General features: G+C 43.2%; 1 protein-coding gene across 1 annotated transcript in view; it reads left to right on the top strand.

Moving 5' to 3' along the window:
• fstl5 (follistatin-like 5) overlaps positions 1 to 21,920 on the top strand; it is a 173,355-nt gene extending 151,435 nt beyond the window's left edge. Inside the window, exons 13-18 of the mRNA XM_080416855.1 lie at positions 3,143 to 3,261; positions 7,899 to 8,048; positions 11,769 to 11,876; positions 16,039 to 16,163; positions 19,340 to 20,091; positions 20,779 to 21,920. Coding sequence (XP_080272981.1) covers positions 3,143 to 3,261; positions 7,899 to 8,048; positions 11,769 to 11,876; positions 16,039 to 16,163; positions 19,340 to 20,042 — 1,205 coding nt within the window. The 3' untranslated portion in view covers positions 20,043 to 20,091; positions 20,779 to 21,920. The remainder of the gene's footprint in view (positions 1 to 3,142; positions 3,262 to 7,898; positions 8,049 to 11,768; positions 11,877 to 16,038; positions 16,164 to 19,339; positions 20,092 to 20,778) is intronic.
• The last annotated feature ends 5,005 nt before the right edge of the window (positions 21,921 to 26,925 follow it).

Raw genomic sequence — 26,925 nt, 5'->3', positions numbered from 1 at the left:
GACTTGGGTGGTGCTTGTCCTTGATGATGCGCTTGGCTTTGACCACGCACCGCTTTTTGTACAGTTCCTGGAGCGCTGGGAGCTCGATTCCCATTATCCGCTCTGCCGATCGCACTACTCGTTGTAGGCTGACCTTTTCTCGGGCAGTGCAGTTCCCGTACCAGGCCGTGACACAGCCTGTTAGGATGCCTTCGACAGAACTGTTGTAGTACAGCCTGAGGATGCGACGTCCTACTCCGAGCTTCTTCAGGCGGCGGAGCCAGTACAGTCGCTGCTGAGCCTTTTTCCTCACGTGTGTGGAGTGCGTCTCCCATTTGAGGTCCTCCTCGATGTGTACTCCGAGGAACTTGAACTCGCTGACCCTTTCCACTGCAGCACCGTCGATGAGGATGGGCGCATGGTCTCTCCGCGGCCTCCTGAAGTCCACGATCAGTTCTTTGGTCTTGTCGACGTTAAGAGAGAGGTTGTTCTCACGGCACCAGTGTGCCAGTGATTTGATCTCCTCTCTGTAGTCAGACTCGTCGTTGTTGACGATTCGGCCTATCACTGTCGTGTCGTCCGCGTACTTTATGATGGTGTTGGAGACATGTGTGGCTATGCAGTCATACGTGTACAGGGAGTAGAGGAGAGGGCTCAGCACGCATCCCTGGGGTGCTCCGGTGTTGAGGGTCAGGGGGTCGGATGTGATGCTGCCCATTCTCACCACCTGATGTCGGTTGGACAAGAAGTCCTGTATCCAGTCGCACATGCTTGGGTGTAGCCCTAGGTGTCTGAGCTTTTTGTCAAGTATTGCTGGGACAATGGTGTTGAATGCTGAGCTGTAGTCCACGAACAGCATACGTACATATTTGTCCTTCAGCAGCTTGTTGTCCATGTGCGAGAGGACGGTGTGGAGAGCCATGGCAATAGCGTCGTCGGTGGATCTGTTTTTGCGGTATGCATACTGCCACGGATCCAGCGAGGCAGGTAGCGTGGAGCTGATGTATTCCCTCACCAGTTTCTCGAAACACTTGCTGACGATCGGGGTGAGAGCAACAGGTCTCCAGTCGTTCAGGCATGTCACTTTGGCCTTTTTGGGAATGGGCACAATGGTTGACATTTTGAACCCTGCAGGGACCACAGCCAGGGAGAGGGAGAGGTTAAAGATGTCAGCGAAGACACCCGCCAGCTGGTCTGCACATGTCTTAAGGACCCGGCCTGGAATCCCATCAGGTCCGGCTGCCTTGTGGATGTTGACCCGTGTGAAGGCTGTACGCACTTCTCTCTCCGAGATGGTTAGAGGAGGGTTCTCCTCTGCTGGTGCTGCTGATGGCCCCGCTTGGCTGCCGCGGTTGGAGCTGATCTCAAACCGGCCGTAGAAAGTGTTCAGTTCGTTGGGGAGGGAGGCAGGCGGGTTCACCTCGCTTCTGGTTCTTGTTTTGCAGTCTGTCAAGGTGTGTACTGCCTGCCATGTGCTCCTGATGTCGCCACTGCTGAGTTTGTCTTGCATCTTTTTTGTGTAGGCCTTTTTCGCCTTCCTGATGGCGCTGTTTAGGGCCGCGCGCGTCGTGTTGCGCGTTTCCACGTCGCCAGATTTGAAACCAGCGTCCCGTTCATGCAGATGTGCACGTACTCCGCTGTCCATCCATGGTTTCTGATTGGGATAGATCCGAACTGTCTTTTTTGGGACTATGTCATCTATGCACTTGCTGATAAAGCCAGTGACTGAGTCTGAGAGTTCGTTGATGTTATTCCCAGCGGCGTTCTTAAACATCCCCCAGTCAGTCTGGTAGAAGCAGGATTGTAGCATAGCGTCTGTGTCCTCAGACCAGATTCGGATTTCCTTCTCAACGACCGGCTCCCTTTTTAGCCTCTGTTTGTAGGCAGGTAGCAGCTGGATGGCGTCGTGGTCAGAGCTTCCTAGCGGTGGGCGGCGGAGAGCTTTGTATCCATCCTTGAAGGGCGTGTAGCAGTGGTCAAGAATATTGTCACCACGGGTACTGCAGGCGACATGCTGGTGGAATTTGGGAAAGACCTTTTTTAAGTCTGTCCGGTTGAAGTCGCCTAGGCAGATGACTGCGCAGTCCGGGTGGCGATTTTCTTGTGCACTGATCGCCTGGTGTAATTCCCTCATAGCTGTGTCCTTATTAGCTCCAGGATGAATGTAAACAACGGCTACAATCACGATGCTGAAGTCGCGTGGTAGGTAGAAAGGACGGCAGGCTATGATTAAAAGTTCAAGGTCTGGTGAGCAGTGACTGTCTAGGATTTTAACATCTTTGCACCAGTTGTTGTTGATCAAGGCACAAACTCCCCCCCCACGTTGCTTACCGCTCAGTACAGGGTCTCTGTCTTTCCTATACGCGGTGAAGCCAGGAGGAGTGATAGAAGAATCAGATGCTAACTCCGTTAGCCACGTCTCTGTTAGCACAACAACACAGGTCCTCCTCGTCTCTGCGTTGTATTTAACGCGCGCCAGTAAGTCGTCCATAGTGGTCACTGTTCTTGATTCACACAGAGATCTAACGTTCGCTAGCAGGATTGAAGGCAGTGCAGGTTTATATCCACGTTTTGTTGTTCTTACGAGAAGACCCGCTCTAGTGCCTCGCCGCCACGGTCTTTTTCGACGGGGGTATGTTGTTGATCCGGCCGGAACAAAGGGTACCCCACCCCCCCCCCAGCCGAGCGGGAGGTTTTGTGGAAATATATATATTGGAACTGTTGTGTTCCAATATTGGTAATATTATTTGGTGTTATGAAGGTAGCTGCCGTGTCATTCCCGGCGTGAACATTTGAACTGCAGTTGTTTTCACCTGTTGCATCAAAGCCTCTGTCAATATTAGAACCATACTTTCTTTTCATCTGCAGCTCTGTTCTTTTTAATCAAAGCTGACTTTGTTGTTTGCCGCTGCCTTTTATTGAGGTTAATATTGATTCATTTCTTGGGCACTCTAAATTTATACTTGTATTATACAGGTATCTGTTTTACTTTAGCTTATTTTCTGTTCTCTTAGCTCTGTAATAACTATTTTTAATTGTATTCAAAAAATGAAATGTGTTTCTTTTGCATTTTGTCTTAATGCTATTAATGTTTTGTGTTTTCACTTGCCTCGTTTTTGAAATGTGCTATGCCCTACAAATAAACTTGCCTTTTGCTCTGCAGGTCTTGGAATCGGCAACATGTTCTATGTTTTCTACGAGGATGGTATTAAAGTAATCCAGCCGGTGGCCTGTGAGATCCAGAGACACATTAAGCCCAGTGAGAAGCTGTTGGGTCTACAGGTGAGACACATTCACTTTTCATCTGACTGCCACAACATTGTCTATTGAAGATGGTTCAGGTCTGTAGAGTACTATTTGGGGCAGTGGTGGCTCAAAGGTTAGAGGAGTGCTCTTGTTACCAGAAGGGCCCCGATTTGATTCCCCCGACCGGTTGGAAAACTCTGGGTGGGTAAGTGAATGGCAACCACTTACTTTCCCCCCAACACCGCTGAAGTGCCCTTTAGCAAGGCACCAACTGCTGTTAAGTGGCCACTGTATAAGACTGTGGTTGTACTGGTTAACCTGACACCGCCAGATGGAAGAAGCTTGCTTGCTTCACACTTGTTTCACAACTTCCATCTGGTATCTCGGTAGCCCAACCGCTGAAGAGGGCGGTCCCTTTTTTTAAGCTACTTGGCAGGTGATTGGATGGGACCGTCTGTCTATCACCGTCTGGGCGTGCTAACTCCAACCAATCACATTGACCTGTCTACATGACGTATGGTAGCGTCTTTAGTATACTATTCAACCATGATGAATAGTGAAAGAACTACACTGCAACAGGCGCTTCTCGATGGCGTCACACCCGGTCTCGCCAAGATAGGTAAGATAGATAAGTAGCTGCCGCTGATTGGTTCGACTGGGCGCGGGTTGGATTAAACTCCAATCTCTGAGTGATCCCAGATGGAGGCTGTGTTGTGAACTTGTGAACTCAATACCACCCCATCTGGCGGAGCCAGGTTAGGTTTGAATATTTTTATGTCTGTGTCTGCGTACAGGGCTTTGCTGAAAATGAGCATCTGTGCCCGGCAACTTCCCCTGGGTAAATAAAGGACCAAATAAAAATCTGTCACATCACAGAGAATGAATCATGACCAACATTTGACACGCATATCTTTAGCACTGCTAGCATAAGAGAGCAATCCCTGAGAGAACACATAGGAGGCTAGCCAACAGCATTTGGTTTCCGGACAGATCATGTTCTGTCAGAGAGGTCTTTATGCATGCTGGAAGATTCTTTAGAAGTGGGTTCCTCACCAGATTGCTGTTCCTCACCAGATTGCTGTTCATCACCGAAGCCTTCAAGTGAGAGACATTTATTCAAAGCAGGCTTGCCAGCAGTATTCCAATTACAGCTTGGCATTCAGGGGAGCCCTATTTTTCGTGGGGTAGGGGATGGGAGGGTACTGTATACATGCATGTGTATATATGCATGAATGCACCCACCTATGTTTAAAGACATTTCAATTCATACAGAGAATGTTTAGTCTGAGACGACAAAGAAACAGAAAAGCGGAGACAATAAAAACGCACAGTGGACAGGCTGGTTTGCACTTTTCTAACAAACAAGACATAGGTTGCATCCCATGACAATGAACATGCCCACAACCTCAAACATCAGAAGATGTCCACCTGAAAGACAAGGTATGGTGTGTAACGTGCATCCTCGACAGTCAGCAATAGACAACACTGTTTATTAGATTTAAGATAATCGTAATTGGCTTTACTATTAGCCTATTATTTATTTCAAGAACCTAAACATACAGGAGAATATAAATTCATACAGGGAAAAAACTGGCCCCAAAAATTACGATATTTTAGAGCTCCCTAAATTTCTCAAATGAGGCTTTCTGGGGAACTCGCGGTTCTTTCAGAGGAGCCGACCTCCTGGTAGCTTCCCTGTATTCCCTGTTTGCCGGGCAGATACGTGTTAGATTGACTCACAAATGTCATTCAATGGAAGCTTTCATCTAGGAGGCTGCACTGATTGGATGACTGTGCCACATGAAGCAAACGCCATGAATACACAACAACCCCATTGCTGTTCCTCTGAGAGGTGTGTTTGTATTAGGACATCAATTACACAGCCACAGCACTGATGCTGGGATGTGTGGAGCTCACGTTCCCTCCACTGCAGATGAGCTGTGATTGATTAGTTTATGGTAATGACCCAGCCAATTCATTATTCTTAACTACACCATAGAGTTATAGTGTGACCGTGATCCACACAATATCAGAGAAAACACATGGACAGATGCTATACCGCAGAGCCTCTGTTTTCTGCTGAAGCTTCCAAACTTGATCCAAGGACAATTTTAAAAGCAGCATCCTCTCAGGTTTATGATTAATATTTTGAGGACTACAATGCTGTTTTCGCCTCAGTGGAGAAAGACGATGCTGCAGTGTTTGTGGTTAGAGGACCTTTTCTACAAGGAGGGAATCACAGGTAATACAGTAGATTGAACATCTGTGACATCTGCGTCATCAGGTCCACCCTGACTCAGCACTTTCCAACCCTGTCATTTATCAACATAGCAGCTCTTTGTCATTTTTCAGGTGGTTGGAGGACCTTTTCACAAGGGGGGAATCACAGGGATAGATTGGACATCTCTGACACCTGTGTCATCCTGTCCACCCTGCCTCAGCACTTTCCAACCCAACCATTTATCAACATAGCAGCTCTTTGTCGTTATTCAGATGTGTTCAAGAGTTGTTTTCCGGGCATTGACAATATCCCGTCACAGCTGACAACTAGTATCAAAACATAATTGTTTATTCACAGCTTCTATTCACTACCTGAATTATTGCTGGCCGCGTTTGGCCACTGCCAGAGATTTTTCATTGGAAAAAAAAGTACTCAGGAGCCGAGATACAGAATTTTAAAGTTTTAAGTTAACAAGGAAGTGGATGGGAGTCTAGATCCTCGAAAAAAATAAAATTACGTTTTTTACGTCAGTGGCAGTATTGGTAAACGGGAATAATTACGTTTATTACGTCAGTGGCAGTGAATGAGTTAATTAATTTCCTGTTAATGACCTCTTCTTTTTTACTTTGCATTTGTGACCAAATGCAGTAAAGGTTGTATCATTGAACAGGTTTTTGATTATTTTCATATGAAAGTGGGATTGGAGTAAATAAGTAAATAATAAGTAAATAAGGTATCACTTGTTTAGATTAATCAGTTTTAGCACTACAAGTTATTGAAAACTGAAGCTCTTCGAAGTATTTTCTCACTTTCTCAGTTTAGAATACATCTTTGGGGGGAAAAATATGTATGCTTTGAACTCATGTCTATTTAATACTTTGCCCAACAAATGAATAATGGTGCACCACCAACATTTAATTGGAATCCTACATTTATGAAAAGATATTCAAATATAATCTGATTTGGGATTTGATCTGATTCTATTATGTTCATCAGTTTGAAACTGTAAAATATGAACAGCTGCTATTGTTTCCCTATTGTTTTAGAACAAGCATAGTAAAATGTTACAAAAGGTCTTTTGTGCTCAATCATCTCTAGCAAGAGCCCTATCCCACAATTCATATTATTTGAATACCTGGATTTCCAGGGGAGAAACAGCTCCCCTTTGTTTTAGATGGAGGCAGGCACCATGTCTAGCCACACGAATGGCTCTTTTGACTACGAAGGGGTATATAAAATATATGTGACAAAATGATGGAGTAACTTCTATGGCCATTACCAAAATCGTCAGGTAAACACAGGAGGAGAGCACACCGGCATTGAGGAGGTGCTGACCACCGTCAAAATATAACAAGGAGGAGGCCACACAGCTCGTAGCCATGATGCAACATAGATTTATTAAAAGCAACGTTTCGACAGTATAGTCTTCCACAGGGTCACACCCTGTGGAAGACGATACTGTCGAAACGTTGCTTTTAATAAATCTATTTTGCATCGTGCACCTCCATTACTGAAATTGTGGCACCGCCTTTTTAAACATTCTGTACGGCTGCACACACATTCACACGCACACATTTCCACATACAGGCACACACATACACACACACGCACAAAGACCGAGGGGAGAGTTATGACCTCCTCCTCCTCCTCCTCTCATGCTCTCCTCTGGATGTCGGAAGTTGGATTTAGCAGGCCCCCCTGTGTGCCGCTGGTAGATGGTCTGGGGGGAACTGGCTTCCTGTGTGGAGGAACGTGACTCAGGCAGAGCAGAGATCATCCAACCTGCTGCAACTCTCTGTTCATCTCAATTCATCCTGGACTAGACCGACAGCTCCCCTAAATCCTCCGGTCCCACAGAGCGGGACCGAGTGTCCGGGGCTGATCCGGTCGGCTTTATGGGCCGAGGAGGGCAGACAAGAGAGGGATGGAAGTGGGAGGGAGGGGGGTGTCTGCACTGGGTGCTGAGAGATGCCAGGACCAGAGGCTAAAAGAGCTAAGGATTGTCAGCAGGCTTTGCATGAGGATTATGCTCGGACAAATGGGAGCCATTATGGAGATTTTGCAGGCAACCTGGCAGAGAACATAATGTTGGTCTGCCAAGATTTACACTGTGAGCTGTTGTCAAGTCAGGTGAAGTTTATTTGTGAAAGTGTTTTCAACAACAACTTTTTTTTTTGCAAAACGTGAGCTGGAAAGACCAAGATATCTGATGAGAACAAGCAGAAGAATGGAGCAGAAGAGATAATTGCTTTTTAATGACGCATATTTCACCGTTATGAGATAAATGATCATTCAATTAATTCTCCTGTTTGTTTGTGTTTACGTCTTCATATGCGTGTGTGTGTGTGTGTGTGTGTGTGTGTGTGTGTGTGTGTGTGTGTGTGTGTGTGTGTGTGTGTGTGTGTGTGTGTGTGTGTGTGTGTGTGTGTGTGTGTGTGTGTGTGTTACCCAGGAGGAGGTGTGTCCCAGCTCTGCAGGGGAGGCGGTACAGAAGTGTGTTTGGTCATCAGCGGTGAACATCAAGGACAAGTTTATTTATGCATCTCAGCCAACCTTGAGCCGTCTGCTCATAGTTGACATCCAGTCACAAAAGGTCATCCAGGTAAAGTTCAGCCTCAAACAGCAAGTTCATCACCCCTCTTTAACCATCCTATATATATATATACAGTATATATATATATATATATATATATATATATATATATATATATATACATACACATACACATACACATACTCACACTCACACTCACACTCACACTCACACACACACACACACACACACACTCCGGTCAGCATAAAGCCCAGAGTCCATCAGGGCTTTATGCTAGTGTCTTATCTGTTTTCGCTCTACATTAAATATCTTCGCTGGAAATACCCGATCTGCAAGCTTACTTAACGTAACTTAAAGAGGTGGTGCCATGGTTTTGCACTTTTTCTGTTTTTCATGTGTCTATGAGGTTGATAGAACTTCATTAAGCCCCCTGGTGGTGTTTTTATGGTGTTTTATGTCTTCTCTGACTATTTTGAGTTTCTACCTGGAGGCTGAAACCTTGAGGGTCAAACGTGCCAATAGAGAAACAGTGCTTTAGTGACATAGTAAAATTATACCCTCCCCCTCATTATCATAACACAACAGGTGTGGGCATGAGGAGGAGGAGGGACTAGGACAGGTGGGTGGTGCTAAGGTGGTGGAGGAGGTGCTAAGGTGAGAACCAGGTATACTTAATGAACTGGAGGCGTGTCCACATAAAAACATAATTTTAACAATTTCTGTACACTTTTTTGAAAAAAATCTTCCTCCTAGTATAACCATAATACCTGATTATTATGTTTTAGGGGGGGGGGGGGATCACTGAAAATCACGGCACCCCGTCTTTAAGCTTGTAGATCTGCTATTTTCTTCGAAGGTTTTCCACAGAATACGGGTGCTGGGGTTTAACTACTTTACCAATCGTAGCGTCACTCTTCTGGGGCGAACGTCTGTCAAAAAAAAGCACAATTACTGTATACAAGCTCACAACGTGTTGAGGCGCATTGTGTGCATGTAGATCAACTATTTTGGGTGAGGATATTGTAGCTCGAAAACAGGAGGTGGCCTAGTATAGATCAGTTAACCCTGGCATTCCTACTTTGGGCATGTCCTTATAGTAAAACTTTCTAAATAGCTGACCTACTGCACAAGCTCACAACGCAGGTTGTATTGTATGAATAGGGCTTAAGTGGTTAACAGCCACAATAATCCAAGCATAATATGAGAGGGTTAACAGTTCCACAACCCTGGCAGAAAACGAAATAAAATAATGCCTTTGTGTCTTTGGGCTCACTCCGACTAAGGATGGAAAATCTAACTCCATTCTAGCTTTAAAGCAAAAATGGCTTTTGACTGTTGTTATAGTGTGTTGAACTATAAATACTGTATGTACACAAACATTAGACCCATGATACTGTAGAGAAACTCATTTCTAGGCCTTTTCTGAGCTACAGTTTATGGCTTACTTGATACAGTTTAAGTACAGTAGGATGTTGGAAAATGAAAATGTATTTGATCGATTGCTTGGCTCTTTACAGACCCAGTCCTGTACTGTTTGGTTCTGTAGGTTGTACTAAATGAGCCTTGAAAGTGGGATGGTCTTATATCATTCTGTCTGTCTAAGGCTGAGACACTGTCTGACTTCCTGACATTGGCTAGTCATGTTTCATCTAAGGGATCACACAGCCTAATTTATTATCCAGAGGGAACTGACGTTTACAAGGCCAAAATGGAAATGAGTATATAAATATATACATAGGCCTCTAGTTTGAAGGTAATAAACTGGTGCATTCAGCCAATAAAAAAATCAATGTTTCATGCAGGTGGGTAGTCTCCCACCAGCACAGAGATTCTCGTACATGTTTGTTTGATTAATGACACATCTTACTGACAAAAATAAATAATAATTAATGCCTTTTCCGATTTATTGTCGATACAAAATGCAGTCAAAGCCAGAGTTCTTGGGTTGTCTCTTTTCATCAGGCCCCCAATTTTAGCCCTGTACCAGTTCCACTGCTGTGTATCAAACTTGCAAACCCATCAACTGTGCTGCCAGAAAACACTATCGCTTAAGCCTCATTAATAATGTGTAAAGCCTAATTTATTCTGTGTAAGTCGACCCCAATTTTTTTTAGGCTCATTTACATGGAACATCTCAAATTGCAATCAGCTTACATCATTGCCATGGACACAGGACGCTTGTCAGTGAGCCACTATATTGAGTATAAATGCCCAGAGCTAGATATCCCATATCTTGTCTTACACAGTATAAACTATAGACTTTATTGCCCTCAAACTAGAGGCCATATACTCAAACAGTACATATGTACACACATTTATTTCCACGCGTAGGCCTACATAAACAAGTCCACATGCAGACATACACACCTATACAACACAACACAGCACAACATACAACAACACCAACCATTTAATTGTGCGCATCAGCAGGTTTCTAGGTGTGTCTAAGATCCCTGCGGAGGTCCCTGACACCATAGAGGCTGTTTACCGCTTGGCAGGGCTCTCAGGGGCCCACTGGTGAGCAGGTTGTTGTCACAGAGTCATTCGCATGCTCGTTATTTCATCACCTGGAGGTTTAGGTTCATTGCATTATATTATCAACTGCTAATTAGTCACATGAACCTGCCTGGCAGCTTTACTGGTACTTTCCTTTGACTCCTTCAGAATAACAACAATGAGCTAGTTATTTGAAACCTCGTGCAAATCAAATCATTTTTGCATTTCCATGTGCTTTGTAACCAAATGATTGCCAATTAGCTAAAATGTGTCCTGCTGTGATGTGACATCCTAATGCCTGTTAGCTGACGCTACAGCCAGGAACACACCTGTTTCTTGGCTCACAGATTAGTTATGGATATGAATGGACAAGTATTCTCATCTCATCCCGGGAAAGACAGAAATGCTACTGTATATACTGTAACGACCCCACAAAAGACCCGGCCGGAACTTGCACCTCCAAGGGAGCTAGCTCTCTTGGCGTTGCCTGTTACCTGCCGGTCTGCCGAGCTGGAGACCAGGATTTTGATTCCAACTCGGGGTGCGAAACGTTACATCGGTGTCAGAAGCGGTTGAGAACTGGTGGCGGGGTGTGAAACGTTACAATACTATGTTGCAGGCAGCACCATTAGGTTTGGTACCCAAGCAAACATGACATTGTAGAAAATCAGCTTTCTGATTTAGGTATTCTGGACGGCAACTATCACCCTGAAAGCACGCGATTGGCTCTAAATATAAAAGATCCCTCATTCATCAATGGCCCTTTGAGCCCGCTAAGTGTGCATTCAGGTGGATGTAATGTGTCAGAAGGCCTTGACTGTCACTCGTACATCACCTATTGTTCTGAATATCTGCTGCCAGGTGATGAGGAATGGATACAGATTGAAAGCAATTACCTTGCTGTGGTAAAAAAGATTGTCTCTGTCACTGCTTGATATAAAATAAGACCCAACAGCCCAAGCTTCTCATTATGTTAAACACAAACACACACACACACACACACACACACACACACACACACACACACACACACACACACACACACACACACACACACACACACACACACACACACACACACGCACACACACACCCCTCCTCTCTCCCCCTCTTGCCTTGTTAAAAGAATTCTCTATCCTGTCAGCTCCAATCCATCTATCTGCAGGAATCTGCAGTTTGAGCTGCATTGCTACCTCACATAATGTCTTCAAAGCATCAGTGTGGATTGCCTCAGTTTGGGTACCTTTTTTTGTGTCTGCCTGTTTCCTCCAGACGGTCAGCACCGACCCGTATCCTGTGAAGCTTCACTACGATAAATCTCACGACCAGGTGTGGCTCCTCAGCTGGGGAGACATGGAGAAGAACTTCCCTACTCTTCAGGTAACTCAGGAAATCACGTCTCATATTGTCGCTCCGTCGCTTTGATTCGTTGCAATAGTTTGAGCCCGCTAACTGCCAACATTAAAGTTTAAATAAGTGTTATATAGCTCTATTATCTGATTAGTTGTCTGGGAACTCAAAGTACATTGAATGGGCTTGGATGGTGGAGAAAACCAGCGCTAACAATCCTATGCCCCCTACTTTGAAACCCACTCCTGACACCGTCATAATAAGGACTTGAAGTCTTTGCAATGGCTCAGCGATGCTGTTTTTTTTTTTCCAGAATTGTTTCCAACCAGTTTTAGCCATCTCATTGCATTTTTATGTCACCAGACATGTCATAGACAGAGAACTCTGGTCATCTGGCTACATAAACTATATTAAATAGTATTGCTATAGTGTTTGCTGGTCACTCCAGCTCTGTAGTAAACTGAAAATTCTTTTTCAGGTCACAATACCAATTTTATCCAATCAGGAGAGAGAACTCATATAAATTACAGGATAAACAAGTGAAATTGGAAATTATGAAATAAAAACAATGAGCAGACAAAATTGGAACTAGAACACTAGAATTGAAAGCAGATTATTACATTATTTTGTGTGGAGTTCTCTCTCCTGATTGGTGTGTTTATGTTTCACCCAATGGAGACAAATTAACAGTCACTGGTGTGTGACTGTTGCGTTGCAAATACTTTAGAATTTGGATTAAGTTTGCTCCTGCAGACTAAAATGGAATGGATGCAAATAGAAAAAAACTCTGCTTTTTGTGAGCTGAAATATTAGCATATCTGCTGAGAGCCATCTTCAAACCTGTCACTTCTAGTTCTATCAAACAATGTTCCCAAAAGGTCAGCTGAATTGCTGCTTGCCATTTGAATGCACAGGTTTTCATTACACACGCCTAGCAGCAGTCAGTTTTCCTTGTGCATTGTGATGTACTGAAAGACAACCCTGCCCACACACTCGTACCCACTTTCAATCTCGTGTCCCATGCAGTGGTGGACAAATACTCAGCCCCAGTTCTTGAGTTAAAGTACAGTACTCCTAGACAAATATTACTCAAGTGGAAGTTGCTCTATCAAAATTGTACTTGAGTTAAAGTGTTGGAGTATTTGCTTTTAAAAATACTTAAAGTATGCAAAAGTAGCCATGCCACATGCTTTTAAAAATACTTAAGTATTAAAAAAGTAAAAATTACAAAGTAAAAATAACAGATCTGCTATTTTATCCATATTAGAAATGCTTAGTGGTTAATTCATAATGTACTTTTCCCTCAGTGGAGTCAAAAGTCCAATATATGTCTGAAATGTAGTAGAGTGAAAGTCACAAGTAACCAACAATAGGCCTACTAATAAAAGAAGTGCACTTAAGTATAGTATCAAGTAAATGTACCCCATTACTGTCCACCACTGCAGTCCTACACAAAAAACAATCTTCATTACGGTCCACCACTGGTCCCATGTCATTATATTTTTCAAAATGTTCAAACATCTGTTAACACATCGGGTGCCAGAATTGTATTAAAACAGATTACGTTCGGTGCCATAAATCTCACCGTTGCGCTGCGCTGTTTAAAGCTCTAGACTCCACGACGAGCAAATCCATGTAAACAATGCATGCGTGCACGGTGCACGATGGTCCTGGCTAACGCCTGGAACGATAACATCTCTCACACGAGTCACAATGGGGGAGGGATCGCGCATCGAAAATGTCTCGTTTTCCCCACCGGAAAAAGTTTCGGAGCTACAGAGGTTTTTATCAAGAAGATAGAACGGGAGTGGATGGGGAGCCATGTTTTTTGGCACGGTGATCCATCTGTCCCTTCCTTCTCAGAATCACTGTGCGTGATTCCAGAGCTGCGCTAGCACGTTTTTTACGGTGTTTGGCACCAATGCGCTACTCTTCGTTTTTTGCCGTGTTTGGCACCCGATGTGTTAAGTGGTTAAACCAAAACACCTCCAACGTGTGTCAAACACATGCGCATGCCATGTATATATTTATACACAGGCATACACAAACACTGCAGCCTGGATCATGTCGGCAACCTTAGCAGAAATCTGAGGCTTGCAAGTTCTTGTGGTGGGAGGCCTCCGCTGAGATGGAATAGTGAAGAAAGTTCCTCAGTATCATGTTTGTGTCAATGCTCCAGTCACAAGGCTCATATTTACAGTACTATGTGTGCTGATACCTAAATCAATCCAATGATGTTGAAAACACATATGATGTTGAGTCATGTACACTGTCACTTTCTATTTTCCCCTCAAGGTAAACTTTTTATTACAGGCTTGGAAGCCTAGTGTTCCTAAGTGGAAAGTTCTGTATGAAAAAACTAACAAACAACCAAAGCAAGCATTGTGATAGCTTGTTGTATTCCAAACAATTCAGTACTAGCATGTCACCTTGCATTTACAACCTTTAAGTCAATGTTAATAAGTTCAGTCTAGTTATTCAAGAGCCGTACAAACAGGCTATTGAGTAACTAGACTTCTTAACATCAAGCTGTTGTGAAGGCACAGGAATAGTAGAGGCCCTAGGACCCTCTTATTTTTTTTTCTAGTTTTGATTTTTGGCATCCATAGGACCTCTAATATAGGGATTTTGATGATCCCAAGAAAAAAAGTGGTCCAAAGTGTGTTTTTTTCTATGTTTTATTACCCCTATGAGACCTGCAGGATTGCTGGCTGAAACGCCGGCGAGACTATCTTTCGGAGACTGTGACACGCTCAAATTTAGACGTAGCCCAAAGATAGAGATATCATTTGATTCTAGACAAACTCACCTTGTCATGCTACCTTGTCGGGAAGGGGGCTAAATACCTAATGATTCAAAGTTAGACAACATTTTGTTGAGGGAAGAAACGGCCATCACTATTTTCCAAATGGTCCCCTGAGCTGTCACCTTGATATAAGTGAATTGAAATGGGTTACATGTATACCTACAAGCCTCCCCTGTACAGATATGCCACATTTATGCCAATCTCATGCAGTTTTGGGCAAGAATCATGCAGTTTATTGCATGCAGTACAAATATGTAATTTCCGCCTATTAAAAGGAGACCACTTTACTGTATCTATAGCTGTATGAGACCACTGTACTTTATCTATAGCTGTATGAGACCACTGTACTGTATCTATAGCTGTATGAGACCACTGTACTGTATCTATAGCTGTATGAGACCACTGTACTGCATCTATAGCTGTATGAGACCACTGTACTGCATCTATAGCTGTATGAGACCACTGTACTGTATCTATAGCTGTATGAGACCACTGTACTGTATCTATAGCTGTATGAGACCACTGTACTGTATCTATAGCTGCATGCATGAGACCACTGTATCCTGCAGGTCTCATAGGGGTAATAAAACATTGAAAAAAACACACTTTGGACCACTTTTTTTCTTGGGATCATCAAAATCCCTATATTAGAGGTCCTATGGATGCCAAAAATCAAAACTAGAAAAAAAAAATAAGATGGTGCGCGTGGACCCCTCCTAGGGCCTCTACTAGAAGGGTTAATATTCATGCAGACATGAGCTGAAGGATTGAAAAGACATGGTCATATATAAACTTTATGTACAAAAACAAATATTGCAAGTTAAGGTAAGCGTGATATAAAACATGGCGAAAGAAAGAAAGATGGCGCAACGGCTAATTCATGAGACGATGAACTGAAAACTGAAAATATATTATATTATTGATTGTACATTTTTGGTGAATTATGAACATAATTGGAAACAGTGATGCTACACTAAGCAGATTTTAGAAAGATCATTATTATTACACTAGCCAGCAAACCCAAAGCAGCCAGTTTGTCAATGCAGGGATGAAGCCATCCTGATATTTTGTGTGTAGACTTTAACACTGAACCCTGCATGTGGCTTTTTCCCCCACAAACTGCAGACATAGTAACTTACTATCTTACTACAGGCCATGCCGCTGTATATTTGTTTACCTGGATTGGACAACAATATTTGAAACATTTTATTTTTTTATTGCAGTCCTACACAAAAGCAACAATCAACTTATTTTGTTTTTCTCCCATCTGAGATTCAATGACATGTGGCTCAATAGAGGTCACATGTATCCTCTCTGTTGATATTTCCTGATCAACCAGGTGGTTGGTAGAATATCCCTGACTGTGTGTTTCCTCTGGTGTACCAGGTGATCAACCAGGCTAGTGGTCGAGTATCCCATCACACTGTCCACACACAACCGGTCGGCCGGCGGTTTGACAGAGTGGACGACTTCTTCATCCCTGCATCCAGCCTCATCATCAACCACATCAGGTAGGCCTGAGGTACCGAATGGTGGAGGTTCAAATCTGTTTGCGAGAGACATGGAGAGACGATGAGATTGTGTGTGTGTGTGTGTGTGTGTGTGTGTGTGTGTGTGTGTGTGTGTGTGTGTGTGTGTGTGTGTGTGTGTGTGTGTGTGTGTGTGTGTGTGTGTGTGTGTGTGTGTGTGTCTGTCTCCTCGGCTCCTTCGAGTGTGATGTCAAAGCGTCCCTGAACAAGACACTCAACCCCTAAGTGTTCACCTGAGCACTTAGAACATAATACAAATAATAATTTCCCCCCTGGGAACAGTAAATACCCTTTAATGCACATTCCGCAATTCCCTGAAATTGGTTAATGGTGGAGAATTATTTTTTGTGTCGAGCATAAAGGAAGGGTTAGAGCCTCACATTCATTAAAACCCATTGACTTACAGTCAAGCAATTGTACAAGTCAGCAAAAATAAGAATAAAGTTATTTCTCATTTTCCCCTGCCTCTGCAATTTTTCTGAAATGTCTAATCAGTGTATAGCAGCCTTCAGGGAGTGGAGTAGAATGCAGCTGATGGGTTCCTGTTATTGTACTGCTGGAGGTTTATCACAATGGCTTTGTTGTAAATATTGTTTAGTTCTCAGCTTTGATTGTTTGTTGTAACACATTAATTCTGAAAGTGGGGTCCGGGGACCCCCAGGGGTTCCAGGGTGTCCCGAGCTTTAATCTTTTTGTCTATTCAACAATAGCCAATCTACAAACGTGTCACAATGTGACATGTTGTGAGCTTGTAAATCCGTTATTTAAAAAAATATTGAAATATCTTTACAGATCTTCTCTTATGGGTACGTTCCCTGACACTAAATATTTTCAAACGGTGTTCTGCAGCCAAATACATCACTTTGGGTGTCCCTGACATAAACGCACACACGCACGCACGCACACACAGCACACATTTATATTTTGTTCTGTAAATTCTTCAATTTGCACAAAAGCCATTTGGTAGGCATTCTATGCTACTGAGACACACAAGGCTTTGCCAGTATGGGCTATAACGCTGACAGAAGTATTCTTGCAGGCAGTCTACCTTAAAAATCTCATTTAGGTGAGAACGTCTGCCAGTGGGATCAAATAACTCATTTTCTTCTATGGCTTCACATCATTGTCCGGAATGTACTGAAATACACCCGAAATGATTTAAGATGATTCGATAGAAACTAGTTCAGTTAACTTACCACCCATCAACAGCACTTTTTACTCTAAGAATACAGAGTGGATGGGCATCTGGGTGGCTTATTATTATAAAACACTAGTCCACACTGCAGAGACACAGGCAGCGGTGCCTCTAGCTTGGCCAGGTGCTCCAACAAACACAATAAATGTAAAGTTTCGCAGGATGGGAAGCCATATATGCTTTTTGATACACTAGTGCAGGGGTCTTCAACAGGTGGTCCTCAGAGATACTGCAGTGGGGCCGCCAAATATTTGTGTGATAGTAACATTTTTTTAAATTTACATTAACCACTTGAACCCAAGCGTCCCTATTCTGAGGGGAACATATGCCAGAAATAGCCGATCTACAAGCTCACAACGCGAGCTTGTAGATCGGCTATCGGCAAAGAGGTTTAGAGGGGGAAAAAAGCAGACCAAGTACAGAGTGAAAGGTCAAGTTTACTAAGTATTGCGGGTTTAAGTGGTTAAATGGCTGAAAATTGCACATTAACATGAATCCAACATGCACTGATGACAGTGCTGTCAAACAAGTCTATGAAGCTATAAAATCTTAGATTTTTTTAAATTTAGCAACACAATTTTATACAATATGTAGTGGGGGGTTGTGTTTTGTGCCAGGGACCCCCAGAAGAGAAGATTTGTTCTACAATTTTCAAACACTTTCAAGATTTAAAAATAAATGTTCAAAAAGGGGACGCTTGGGTTCCAATTTCCCTGACAATAACTATTATCACGTGTGCGTGTGAACGTGTGTTCAGCGTTCCCCTAGCGTAGCTTCCTGGTTGCTATGTGGGGGGAACAACAAAAGCCAGGTCTGCCTCGCATCGAAGCCCCGCCTCCTCCTCCTCCTCCTCCTCCTCCTCCTCCTCCTCGCGCGGCCTCGCATCAAAGCCCCGCCTCGCGCCTCCTGCTCCTCTTCCTCCTTGCGAGGAGGAGTGCCCTCGCGTAAAAAACCCTGTCTCGAAAAGCCTCGCGCCGAAGCCCCGCGCCTAAAAACAAACATACCTTTCCCATTTCCCAACGAATGCCAATTTCCCTGTGACATATACATATATATATATATATATATATATATATATATAGAGAGAGAGAGAGAGAGAGAGAGAGAGAGAGAAATCTAAGATGGCACAGATGACAGACCTGTTAAGATGGTCATTATGTTTTTCCGTCCACCCCCCCACAGCTTTTCTCGCATCTCACTCTCTCTCCTTTATGAGCCAGCCTCTCCCAACAGCCTGAGATGGGATCAATGGCTCCCTACACAGTACTACAATGTGCTCGGTGTCTTTTCAAACGAGACGGCAGGGACAATCAGCATAAAAGAAGATAATTTGATCTCCAAATTGACACCGTCAATCGGCAGGCATTCATTTTTAATTGCGGCTCCTCAGGCCCCTCGAACATTCACCCCAGTCTGGAACATTCAAAGGCAATGTGTCTTTAACACACACTTTACTTTACACTCTAATGAGTGGCATTTTCTTTTCTGTGATTGATGGCATCATAGAAATCTGTTATTATATTACATGCTAAAATCGCTGGTTTGGGACCAGAGCAATATAGATGTTGAATTGGTTGTTGAACTGATTGCCTCCCAGCGTTCAGACTTTCTCCGAAAAAACTGTATTCTGCAAATAATAAAATCTCACAGCATGTGTGAAGTCCATTTAGCCTTCAAAGCACCTTATTACGCTGCAGACATTTGGTCTAAACATCCTCCCCGAGTTATGAGCCTGAAAGAAATCTGTGTTGTTTGCTGTTTCCAATACAAAAGAACTGGCGTTTTTTTTTTTTTATCAATTGTCATTATTTTACGTTCCTTAAGGTTCTGTCTCAATGCCTCGTACACTTTTAGAGTGTCAGCTAAATCCCTCAAATGTAAACTAATGTCACCGAATTCTAAATGGCTTTGAAAATGAAATTACAATTACAAAAACATTCTTGTTTCTTTCTCTCTCACACAGATTTGGGATCATAGTCCACCGCAATGAGCCTGCTCTCCACAAAATCAACCTTGAGACGACATCTTACGTGAAAAACATCAGTCTACGAGAGTACAACTGCATCCCCAAGTCCATGGCCTACACACACCTGGGAGGCTACTACTTTGTGAACTGCAGACCCGACTCCACGGGCGCCACCCAGCCGCAGCTCATCGTGGACGCCGTGACAGACGCCGTGATTGGTCAGAACGGCGACGTCACCGGCACCCCGTACGTGTCTCCGGACGGACACTATCTGGTCACCGTGGACGACCGGGACGGCGTGATGAGGATCCAGACGGTGTCGCCGCGCGGGGAGATCGGGAAGCCGTTCGACATCCACACCAACCTCCATTTGTCCGACCTGGCCTTCCAGCGCTCGTTCACCCAGCTCCACCAGTACAACGTGTTCGGCAGCTCCTCCCGCCAGACGGACGCGCTCTTCGTGGAGCTGAGCACCGGAAACGTCAAGATGATCAAGAGCCTCAAAGAGGCTTTGCCGCCGTCCGACTGGCCGTGGAGCTCCAGGAAGCGCACCATGGCCTCCAGCGGGCTGTTTGGACAGTTCCTGATGACGCCGTCCCGAGAGTCTCTCTTCATCCTGGACGGTCGGCTCAACAAGCTGAACTGTGAGATCACCGACGTGCCCAAAGGCAACGTGGTGGTGTGGGTCGGAGAGTCCTAAGTCACAGTCACAGCGCGCAAGACCCTACAATCTTTTTTCTTATAAAAAGGTACTGCTGCACTGAATTTCGTTGCAGGGTTTTAATTTCGGGGTTGTAACAAAATGGCAGCGATTCTATAAACCAAATTGTTCGTCATTCCATTGAACGAGGGACCATCATTCAAAACAGAAGGGAACAATTTTAAATTAGATTTTTTTTACCTATAGGGTTCGGCTTTTAGTCGACATAAAATGTATTTCAAGTAGGACTGGGAATCAGAAATATGATTGCCTATATGTAAGTACCATGATAATTGTTGGTATTATTATCTGTATCTATAAAAGAGGTCAAAATATATCAAAAAGATAGTTACATTATTTGATGATGACCATTTGCATTGAATTAATTAACTAAACACAATGGTCCTTCTATCTAGAAAACAAATATATAAATATTAAAACATAAAAAATAAAAAATATATATAATGTATACAGAAACCAGTATCAAATAATTTCACAGTGATACCTAGTCCTACTTACCACTAAATTATTTTTGGTCATTATGTGCAGTAATTGATGAGATAATGCTAATTGAATGATACAATTTGCATTTTTAAACCGATTTCTTGCATCGGCGAGTGTTTGTGTATACTGCAAAATAATCATTCATAACACCTGAATGAACTGAGAGGAAAACAGAACCACTATCCTTCGTTCATCAAGTTTCCCCATTCCTCCTTGTTCCTGTGCCTTCAAGGAAAACACCCTCCATCCGAGGAATTAGCAGAACTATTCCCGGTGCGACTGCAGAGTACACCTCTTCCCTCAACCCCTCCTTGAGCGGTGAGAGAAGTTCCTCACAAATCCATCCATCTTTCATCTTTGCGTTTGGTCAACACTGAGCCTCTGAAGTCTAATTAGACCAAGCCCTCGCTGTGTGTGACCATGTACCTTTTTGAAGTGCAGACGGAGAGATTTATTACGATTGTGCACGCTCGCAACCTTTGATCTGAAATATAACTATTGTCCAAGATTGTTGAATGTCAGAGGGATTTCTGTGATCCAACAACATGCTAAAATCAATTCCCATGTCAGTTTAATTTCTCTTTACTAGACACTGCATTGTGAAATCAAATCCATTATAAATGTCCCTCAGCAACATGTTGATAGGGAAGATGAGTGTGATGAAAACTCTGTTACATGAATTCCAATATCCCTGGACCAAAAGTACAAGCAGCTTATAGAAGTATACACTATAATGTACTGTGCACCTCCAACCAGTCGGTTCTATTTGACAATGATGTGTAATGTGGGGTAATGCAGAGTTATCTCACTAGTGGGCTTAGTGACACATATATAGTGACGTTTTAGAAGGCCTTTGAGAATGAGCTTTGAATACTGGGAGATGCTGACTCGGTTTCTTTCTTGAATGCAACAATACACGACTCACAGTGAGAGGAATGTGTTGTACATGATAGCTTGCAGACGCACCAAACCTTTTTATCCTAGCTGGACACGTTCTATGCACCACAGCAATCTGAGACAAACGCCACAAGGAATTGTATTTCCATCAATCTCAAATTTAATATGGACTTTTGATGTTATTATTATATAGAGACTCATCCTGTCCTCCTGTTGAGATCTAATTTGTGTGTGGTTTTATTCTGTTCTTTTTCTCTATTCATCCTGCTGATGACCTTTTCCCTTTTTCTCTTGTGTTGTGTACATAGCAGATCATTAATTTAAATTGCTATCAACATTAGCTGTTTCTATTCACGTTTTCAAAAGGGTTAATTTCTCCTGACTATTACTCAGTAATTACTTAGAAGTTACTAGAATTACTTACTACTAATTAACAAGAAATGGAAAACCACACCACTGTCATCATTTTTTTAATCTTGTACCGAGCACATTGTGATGTCATCACCTTGCACTGCATCCTGTATGTCTTCATGTGAGTGTTATTAATGTAGAGCAGAACACGCCTGTCGTTTTACCTAACAATAAAACCTATACCATCAGTCTGTCAAATCTCTGCTTCTGCTTTACTTTGTAGACTCCACAGAGAGAGATCAAACTGTTTTGGGATGAACTGAATTAATATTGGTAATAGATAGAGAGAGGCATACTGCACAACGACGTAGAGAGTCTTTCTGATGTCATTGAGCGTGTTTGATTAGGTTGTTTGAACCTGCAGTCTGTGGGGAAGGGCTCAAGTTCACTCCACAGGGGGCCGCAAGGCAATCTATAATCCTGTGGGCTTTCTGCAGACCTGGTCTTAAACAGACATCACATGGGACAAATTAGAAATTAAATCAAATTGATTCAGAACTGTAGTTGCCTGAGGGCTAATCAATCAGATCCAACATGTGCAGTTAGAAGTCAAGGACTTTCTGATCAAATGCCGAAATCTTGCAGCCACTTGACTTTTTGAGACAAACATTTACAGATCTGACACATGCGGAAAATTGTAAATCATGTTCACCCCTGCGCAGTACTTGTCCACCATCATGGGGTCTAGGGGTTTGAATCCACCATGGTGGATCCGGCCTGCTAAGCGTCACTTTTAGGGGGAGGGAAGTCAGGGTAAAAGAAGAAAAGAAACTTTCAGTTTAGCTTTTTGTATTTACCCTGAAGAAGACTGTACATAGAAACGTTGGTTTGTGCCCGTTAAAATACAAATAATTTTGCGTCGTGGCAGATCGTTTCCCCTTTATTATTACATTAGCAATAGGATGCCATACAAGGCATTACTTAGATCAAATGTATGGTATCACTCAAACAATTACGAGATAATAAAAACGAAACTGCCAAGGCAACATAGATTTTTAGAGCTGCTATGATTCTGTGTGATGTGACACTGCAAACTGAGGTAACCCTAGCCTTTAAATTTCAATTCATTAAGCTTTTTTTTATAGTTCATCGTATGACGTGTCGCACGGCGAACATAGCTGATCTATAAGCTCACAATGCGTCACATGTGATGCGTTGTGATCAGCTGTGTTGGGTGTGTGTGAAAATGTTTGGTAAAACTTTGCCTATAATGGAATTATATAAATTCTATTATATAAAAAGGATGAGGTAGGTTGAAAAATATAGACAATATACACATTAAATTGGTGTACAGTATTACTATAATAACTGTATAACTGTCATTGTTATGTCATTACATCAGATCAGTGGTTCTCAACCTTTTTCATGTCAAGGACCCCCAAATTGAGATGGCTCCAGACCCCCATCTGAAAATATTTTGCGCCAGGGACCCTCATACAAGATTTGTGTTGTTAAAATGTTTCAAAACCTTTTCCACTTTTGAAAAGAGCAGATCTACAAGCTCACAACGCCTCACAACACCTTGTGAGCTTTTAGATCATCTTTTTTCAAATAGCCAATGTATATGGAGTTTAAGTGGTCAAACTGATTATGATGCTACATGTATATTAACTCATTTATTTAGCTGAACCCCCCATGAGGGCCTCAAGGACCCATGGGGTGGAGCTTAAGATCTCTGCCTGAACCCGTCGGGAGCCGTCGGGCACGGGTCGGGTTGGGCTCAACTTTTCTGGCCCGATTAAAGCTCCACCCTGGGGGTCCCCGGACCCCACTTTGAGAACCACTGCAGTAGATCATCATTAGGTCAAATCTATCCTTCAGATTCATGAGTGGACGTTCAGAAGAGGCCATCGATGGAGTGTCTTTCAGAGAGTCGAGAGGAAGGAGGAATGAGATGAGAATCTGTTCAAAACAAGTGCAGAGTGCGGCCGTCTGCAGGATTGTCACAGTATGACTGTGTTCCTGTCGCCACAATGACACCATCGTCCTTCATCTCCCCTCTCTCACGGAGGAGATGACAGTGTGACAACAGGACGAACAGCAGGCAGGACGAGATGCTGCGCATGCACGCACGCACTCACGAACGCACGCACGCACCCACCCACCCACACACACCCCCACACGCACACACATACACTGACAGATGTGTGTCCTCTATTCTACTGTATGTCCTTTTATTGGGAACAAGTTCCTCATTCACTTTCTCTGAACTACAATAGTCATACCTGAGGTGGATTATACCTACTGCTGCTACTTCTTAAATCTCACCTCAGGGCAGCATGTTATGTACTATACAGCTGCATATGATGCAAAAAAACTACACATGATTTCTACACATGATTTCAAAGTCAAAATCTCAAGTATCCATGTCCACAGTAAGGTGGATTTTTTCAATTGTGAATCAAGTTTTTAGGTTAAAGTATGAAGGAACAGCGAGGTGCCAAAGTTTTCAAATTCATTTAAAAGTTAAATATAAAAAAAAAACTACAAAACATTTCAAAGTAAAAAGTTCAAGTATTTGTGTCCACAGTAAGACGAATTATAAAAAGTATGAATGGAGTTTCTAGGTGAACGTGTTTTTTTTAGGTGCCAAAATCTATGAAAACATTTCAAAGATTTGTTTTCAGGCATTTCAAGTAGTTTTTTTTTTTTTTTTTTTTTTTTTTCTTAGTGAAATGCAACCCAACTCGAGCAAGACCCGGAAAAGACGCGCTGTGATTGACAACGTTCGGCATGGCAACTCGCTCGCTTTAGCTCGCTCGGTGGTGCCTCTCGTGGCTCAAGTTCGCTTGAGACTGCGTGCCTCCGTCGCGGTCCAAAACTACACTTTATTAGCCAAAAAAAATAGTCTGCAAATGTCGGTAAAAGAGTACCTCCAGCAGGACTTAATCACGGAGATCAGTATTGGCAGTCCAATGCTTAGCGAGGCACACTACAATCTCCCATCTCTCCGTCACTCAAGGCAGATGTCTCTTGTATTGTTGAAGTGTTATTTTGTATATTAGCCTTCAGTTAGGTAAAGTAGAGATGCAATGAACTGGGACTGGGATTTGAAGGACGGGCGGACACACGGACGGACGGACAGCGGGCAAAACATACTCTCTCGCCATGCCTTTTGGCCTGGCGAACGAACGCACGCACGCACCCACCCACCCACACACACCCCCACACACACACACATACACTGACAGATGTGTGTCCTCTATTCTACTGTATGTCCTTTTATTGGGAACAAGTTCCTCATTCACTTTCTCTGAACTACAATAGTCATACCTGAGGTGGATTATACCTACTGCTGCTACTTCTTAAATCTCACCTCAGGGCAGCATGTTATGTACTATACAGCTGCATATGATGCAAAAAAAAAGACAGTACACACCACACACACCACATATCTGTATTATGTATTGATTATTTGACCTGTGTTTTTTTTTTTTTTTTTTTCTCCTCTACCTTTATTCTCTCTTCTCACGAAAAGTACAAATGATAGTAAGTAAAATTGGACTGCCAACACTGAGCTCCGTGATCGAAGACTATTTTCCAGTCTGGGGGCATTTTCACATTCTAATACAGCCGAAAACCCTAGTGCTTGTGAGCTTTTAGATCATCTTTTTTCAAATAGCCAATGTATATGGAGTTTAAGTGGTCAAACTGATTATGATGCTACATGTATATTAACTCATTTATTTAGCTGAACCCCCCATGAGGGCCTCAAGGACCCATGGGGTGGAGCTTAAGATCTCTGCCTGAACCCGTCGGGAGCCGTCGGGCACGGGTCGGGTTGGGCTCAACTTTTCTGGCCCGATTAAAGCTCCACCCTGGGGGTCCCCGGACCCCACTTTGAGAACCACTGCAGTAGATCATCATTAGGTCAAATCTATCCTTCAGATTCATGAGTGGACGTTCAGAAGAGGCCATCGATGGAGTGTCTTTCAGAGAGTCGAGAGGAAGGAGGAATGAGATGAGAATCTGTTCAAAACAAGTGCAGAGTGCGGCCGTCTGCAGGATTGTCACAGTATGACTGTGTTCCTGTCGCCACAATGACACCATCGTCCTTCATCTCCCCTCTCTCACGGAGGAGATGACAGTGTGACAACAGGACGAACAGCAGGCAGGACGAGATGCTGCGCATGCACGCACGCACTCACGAACGCACGCACGCACCCACCCACCCACACACACCCCCACACGCACACACATACACTGACAGATGTGTGTCCTCTATTCTACTGTATGTCCTTTTATTGGGAACAAGTTCCTCATTCACTTTCTCTGAACTACAATAGTCATACCTGAGGTGGATTATACCTACTGCTGCTACTTCTTAAATCTCACCTCAGGGCAGCATGTTATGTACTATACAGCTGCATATGATGCAAAAAAAAAGACAGTACACACCACACACACCACATATCTGTATTATGTATTGATTATTTGACCTGTGTTTTTTTTTTTTTTTTTTTCTCCTCTACCTTTATTCTCTCTTCTCACGAAAAGTACAAATGATAGTAAGTAAAATTGGACTGCCAACACTGAGCTCCGTGATCGAAGACTATTTTCCAGTCTGGGGGCATTTTCACATTCTAATACAGCCGAAAACCCTAGTGCTCCGACTGGTCTTGTAGCGTGCCTTGCTAAGCATTGGACTGCCAATACTGAGCTCAGTGATCAAATTCTGCTGGAGGCACTCTTTTTCCGACAATCGCAGACAATTTTTTTTGGCTAATAAAGTATAGTTTTGGTTAGCTCTGTCGGAAGACCTCTTGACTTCAGACCAGAAGGTCATGGGATTGAATCCCAGCACCGGGACCTCGGCATCTGAGCAATCTGCCTCCCACGGGTCTAACAACTTTTTTCGCCTTTAAATAGCCATTGCCATTGACAATGCATTGTGCGCTTAAAGTTAAATATTTCAAAAACTACACATGATTTCAAAGTCAAAATCTCAAGTATCCATGTCCACAGTAAGGTGGATTTTTTCAATTGTGAATCAAGTTTTTAGGTTAAAGTATGAAGGAACAGCGAGGTGCCAAAGTTTTCAAATTCATTTAAAAGTTAAATATAAAAAAAA

Source organism: Gymnoscopelus braueri, assembly GCF_963280865.1.
Source record: "Gymnoscopelus braueri genome assembly, chromosome: 20".
NCBI classification, from domain to species: domain Eukaryota; kingdom Metazoa; phylum Chordata; class Actinopteri; order Myctophiformes; family Myctophidae; genus Gymnoscopelus; species Gymnoscopelus braueri.
The sequence above is the reverse complement of the archived record's forward strand: the minus strand, read 5'-3'. Positions and strand labels throughout refer to the sequence as shown.